Source organism: Phragmites australis, chromosome 24, assembly GCF_958298935.1.
Source record: "Phragmites australis chromosome 24, lpPhrAust1.1, whole genome shotgun sequence".
NCBI classification, from domain to species: domain Eukaryota; kingdom Viridiplantae; phylum Streptophyta; class Magnoliopsida; order Poales; family Poaceae; genus Phragmites; species Phragmites australis.
Genome location: NC_084944.1, coordinates 17,293,992 through 17,299,305, shown reverse-complemented (window position 1 = coordinate 17,299,305; position 5,314 = coordinate 17,293,992). Strand labels below are relative to the sequence as shown.

The following is a 5,314-nucleotide window of genomic DNA, read 5'->3' as shown; positions in this document are numbered from 1 at the left end:
CCGCCGCTGCCCAGTGGCCGCTCGCAGCGAAGCACCACCGGGCCGAGCCGTGCCCCGGCCGTCGAGTATCCTTCCGCTTCCTCTCCTCGGCCGCGGCAGCCTCCGCCTCCTCCCAGCTGGAGCCGCGGCCGGAGCCTCCGCCCGAATCAGCACATACAAAGATAAGGGAAAGGAAAAGGAGGGGAGAAAAAGGAAAAAGAGCTCGGCGATTGCTTCTGCTTCGCGAACGAGAGGCGAGTTCCATCAATCTCCTTCTCCTTTCGATCTTGCCTTTCGATCGCAATGGTTCGGCAAAGTGCAGCTGGTCGGCCGGCGACGAGGACAGCGGATACAGCGCGGTCCTGCGCGAGCCGATCTAGCTGCGGGTCGCTATGCGCGATGAATCCCCTTCCCCCTTCGACGCCTCCAACCATTTCCCCAAGGAGGTGAACCTGTGGAGGCTCATGGGGGACTTCAGCCTCCACGACTTTACCGCGCCGGAGGAGTACGAGGGGATGGGGCTGCATCGCCATGGAGGAGATCAGCAGGGCCTCCGGCTCCGTCGGCCTCCCCTACGGCGCCCATTCCAACCGCTGCATCAACCAGCTGGTACTATAGTACTACTATGATTGTCAACATGGTGCCATCGCAATCCCCCCTGATAGACATTGTGTTGTGTACAAATGCTTTTTCTGTGCAGGTCCGTCATGGCAGCCCTGCACAAAAGCACAAGTATTTACCCAAGCTGATGTGCTTTCCCAGATTGTTAACATTGTCTCTATCAGACACAAATGTCATGTGATACATGTGCTCGGTAGTATTCCAAATGTTTTGGATGATGATGGATTTTTGTTAATGTGTTTTCCCTGTTCTCTAAAGCTGATCAGTGGGGAACATGTCAGGGCGTTGGCGATGAGTGAACCCAACTGTAAATGTTATTTTGGTTGCTGTTGTTGTACTGTTCGTTCTCAGTTCTCGGCAACATTTTTCGTGCTGATTCCTTCTGATGAGTCGCGAAATGTAATTTCAACTGGCTGGCTCTGATGTTGTCAGTATGAAGTGCAAAAAGTAGACGGTGGCTATGTCATCAATGGGAATAAGATGTGGTGCACAAATGGACCTTCTGCTCAGACGCTGTTATTTTCCCGGGGCCCTTATGCATGCTGTCTGCAGTCATGTTTGGTTCACCAGCCATATCCTGTGCTGGTTTCACATCCATGGTGTTTCAGTGTGCTTCGTTTGGCCCTTGTTGATTTCTTGATGTGTATATTTAGTGTACACATTAAGGACATATCCTAGTGCCAGTTTCCACCAAGTTATCATGATTTCGATCCCTGAATTTGATGGTGCTTTCCTGGAAGAGAAGTTATATTCTTTTTCTATGTCCACAATAAACCTGCTACTTCACTAAGGTTGGAATTTGCAGGTTGTTTATGCAAAAACTGATTTAGCTGCAGGATCAAAAGGAATAACCGCATTCATAATCGAGAAAGGGATGTCTGGGTAAATAACCACTTCATTCTTTTCATTGGGTATTATTAGGGGTCGTTATTAAAGACCCTGGCACTCTCATGGCTCAGGTAGCTTATGCCTCCTGAAGCCTTCATCTTTCGGAATCATACCTTCCGAAGTTTTCATCTTCCGGAGCTATGCCTTCCGAAGCCTCCATCTTCCGGAGCCATGCCTCTCGAAGCCTCTATCTCTCAGGACTATGCCTCTCGAAGCCTTCATCTCCCGGAACCATACCTCTCGAAGCCTCTATCTCCTGGAGCCGTGCCTCCCCCGGAGCCCCCATCTTTGAGGCTCGAGTATACTTCCCAAAGGCTATGGGGTGAGTCATTAAGCCTCAAGAAAGATTGACCAGAAGTAGAATGCCGGTCATCCTTTGCCTACAAGAAAATAACCGGCGTTAAATACCTAGGCTAGGGGATGCCGTCCTGACACCCCAGTACAATGGGGTTATCCTAACACCCTTGACAGCGCGACGTCGGGCTGTAATTGGCGATCGGCTCACCCTTCAAGGTACAGGCACCACAATAGTTACTATAGTAGATATTTATCTTCTATGCAGGGTAAAATGGTTATCCAGGATAAGACCTAATAATTCGGTCAGATCCTAGATATTTGTACATCGTTATAACTTGTACACTAAGCTACACAGCACCCTATAAATAGGGGGTCATGGTCATCTGATGAATAGAGGTCACAAGGAGAACGCTCAAGACAACACATTGGACACATAGGTGCACAAACGCTAAATCACACTATGATACTCCCCCCAGACCGATCTATTTTTCTACTATCAATACATTTGTTGTGTTCCTTCCTCTCAAACTTCGTCTCCAAGCTTGAGTCTCCTCCTTAGAAGAAACTCTCGCCGTACTTGCTGAGGCAAGACGATCTCTTTCTCCAACAGCGCGCCGTCCATGGGGATCTCGAACACAGAAGTGCTAAGAGAGGTAGGATGCCACCCAAGAAGAATACCACCAAGGCCACAGCAATGGAGGCCGACCCCCCGGTCACCCCCGTGCGACCGCCGAGGCTGCTAAACACAGGCCGCGCCGACGACGGCCCCCCGACCGGGGGAAACGAGGGCCTTACGGCCACCACCGATCCAGCCATGACCATAGCTGCGGTCGGCACTGAAGGGCCCTCTACCCTAGAGATCTAGCAGCAAGACGAGGCCCCCGCTGCGCCCCTAGGGGCTGCGACCGGCGCCACCGCTGTAAACACCATTCCAACCGAGCGTTAATCACGCTAGGTGGTGCTCCTTACCCATATAGAGGAACTGCAAACGGCCCTACATGTCGAGCAGCAAGCTACCTACACGGCCACTGCCGCCCCCGTGACGACCGGCGCTATTCCGACCTGAGCCCTATGGGCCGATGAACTCTTCGACACTAGGACCCTGCATGTTCGGCCTCTGAAGCCTTGAAGCCGGCATTGCGAGGATCCCCTGCAAGACTACGACTCTCCCTTGCATGCCGACCTGCAGGCTACGCCGTTCCCGGAGGGCTTTCGGACACCAAAGCTACCTAAGTTCAAGGGCGATTTGGACTCCGATGAGTTCGTCCGTTCCTACGCCCTCGCCATAGAGGCCAGCAGGGCGGACCAACCACCATGGCTAAATGCTTCCCTCTCGCCTTAGAAGGGGTGGCCATACGCTGGTTCTGGGCATTGGACCTTGGCGCCATTCACGCTTGGTCCTAACTCCGAGACCCCTTCCGCAGCAACTTCCAGTGCACCTTCGTCGAGCCAGTAACCTCCAGAAGCCTGTTCACTATCAAGCAAGAGACAAACGAAACCCTCCGAGATTACTTCCGAAGGTTCTCCCAGACAAAGGCCGAGATTAGGGGCATATCAGACTCTTCGGTCATCGATGCCGCAACCCAGGGCCCAGACGAAGGCCCCCTATACGATCAGCTGAACTGGCGTCCAATATGTACAATGGAAGTCCTCATGAGAAAATTCGAGGAATATGCGCGGGCAGAGTAGGAAAAACTATGCCGAAGACGCTCGCGAGCTACCGAGACTTCCCGTGTCAACCCCTAGAATTCACACTCACAGGCGGGATCGTCACATGCCCCCTCCCCTTACCCCACAAAACAATCCCACACAAAACCTATGAAGACCCTCTGGCATCTTGAAGGCATTGCCTCCGAGCTGGTGAGGTAAAAACCTCCGGCATCTTGAAGGCAGTGCCTCCATACCGGAGAAGTATATCCCTTCGCCATCTTTAAGGCCTGGCTGACCTACATGGCGGAGAGGCAAAGACCACTCCAGCATCTTGAAGGTTTAGGCCTCCGTGCTAGACAGGCATATATCCCTCATCCATCTTTAAGGTCTAGCTAACCTACGTGGCAGAGAGGCAAAGACCGCTCTGGCATCTTGAAGGCATTGCCTCCATGCCGAACAGGCATAAGACCCTCCGTCATCTTTAAGGCCTGGCTGACCTACGTGGCAGAGGGATAACCTCCCCAGCATCTTGAAGGCCTAGCCTCCGTGCCAAAAAGGATTAAAGTAAGGATCCTCCAGCACCTTAAAGACTAAAAGTCTCCGTGCCAAAATCATCTAACCCCTCCGGTATCTTGAAGGCCTAGCCTCCGTACTACAAGGTGTCACACATCGAAATGTTATTAAACGATACGTTCTTCCCTACTCACACCTAACGCAATGCAGTACCCCTCGGATCTCGCACCCCACAACCGCTAATAGCCCCTTCCACCGTGCACAAGCGAAGCGTTGATACGATAACGAAGCGTCGATATGATAAATTATAAACGCCAAAAAACAATGCTAACACAAATGCAACTTTATTCATACATGACAAACAAAGAGTTTGCATTCAGATAACCACTGTACATTGAATCTATGCCTAGCAAGCTTGCTAACCTGTTACGCCTCCCTGAAGTACTACGGGAGGACGAGGGCGCTTGACCACCACGCCTCCTAGAAATACCGCGGGACCTGGAGAATTGACCCCGGTAACTACGCACAGGGGGTCAACACGAATCCCCTCCACGGAGGGAGCTATTGTCTAAAACAAAGCCCCCTCGGCCTTAGGAAGATGAAGGATCTGCTGGGAAGGGATACTAGTCGAAGGCCAAGAAATCCAGCTCTTCCCCCTGCTCCTCCGACGGGGACTCCGCAGCCTGTACCTCGCCCACCTTCATCTCAGCTAGAATAGGCTCAAGGATTTCCAAAGGCACCCTTCCATCAGAATCCCGGGGGAGGACAAGGCATCGAAAGAGGCATGAGATGGCAACCTCCCGGGCTGTTCAGGCTGCACACCAGTCATCTTTTGCAACAAAATAGACATTCGGAGAAGACGCAAGGGGGCCCTGTGGCTCGATCTTGACTAAGACATCGGCGGCCGCCTTCAGATCCACACGCCCCTCGAAATCGCGGGGCATAACGAAACGAATCCGCCGTCAGATGGACGGAGTAGCCCCAGATGCTCTGGACGCACTCGATCCCTCCCCAGAGGCACCATCCTAGATATGAGCAAGGCCCCCTCCGGCTTCAGGCTGCCGCATCTATATACACAGATCGGACTCCAGTTAGCCTCAAAGGAATGAACATTCCAGAACAACACAGGCGAACCACAAAAAGACAGATATGGCTCTATTAGATAAGGAAAAGCCCAAGTATATCAAGTAGAAGGGGGTAGTCAACATACTAATACTTTGACCCTCTTCGGAAAGAAAAGAAAGCAAAAAACAAATAGACTATGACAAAGCTACACCTCTGGGGCATCCACACGCGGAGACTGCTCCCGCGGAGCAACGACGCGAAGTGAAAGGCCTTCAGAGGGCTGCGGCGTGCCTGCTGGCTC

The 5,314-nt window shown here is 52.3% G+C and overlaps 1 protein-coding gene across 1 annotated transcript; it reads left to right on the top strand.

The window, feature by feature from the left end:
- Positions 1 to 371: 371 nt before the first annotated feature.
- Positions 372 to 1,486, top strand: LOC133907218 (isovaleryl-CoA dehydrogenase, mitochondrial-like). The gene is made up of 4 exons (XM_062349228.1): positions 372 to 588; positions 680 to 753; positions 859 to 999; positions 1,406 to 1,486. The coding sequence occupies exons 1-4, from the start codon at positions 372 to 374 to the stop codon at positions 1,484 to 1,486; spliced, it is 513 nt and encodes a 170-aa protein (XP_062205212.1).
- The last annotated feature ends 3,828 nt before the right edge of the window (positions 1,487 to 5,314 follow it).

Excerpts from the sequence above, each read along its gene's own strand:
- LOC133907218 (XM_062349228.1), top strand. The coding sequence starts at position 372 with ATGCGCGATGAATCCCCTTCCCCCTTCGACGCCTCCAACCATTTCCCC. Across the intron at positions 589-679 it reads ACCGCTGCATCAACCAGCTG|GTCCGTCATGGCAGCCCTGC; the intron begins GTACTATAGTAC and ends TTTTCTGTGCAG. Across the intron at positions 1,000-1,405 it reads CTTCTGATGAGTCGCGAAAT|GTTGTTTATGCAAAAACTGA; the intron begins GTAATTTCAACT and ends TGGAATTTGCAG.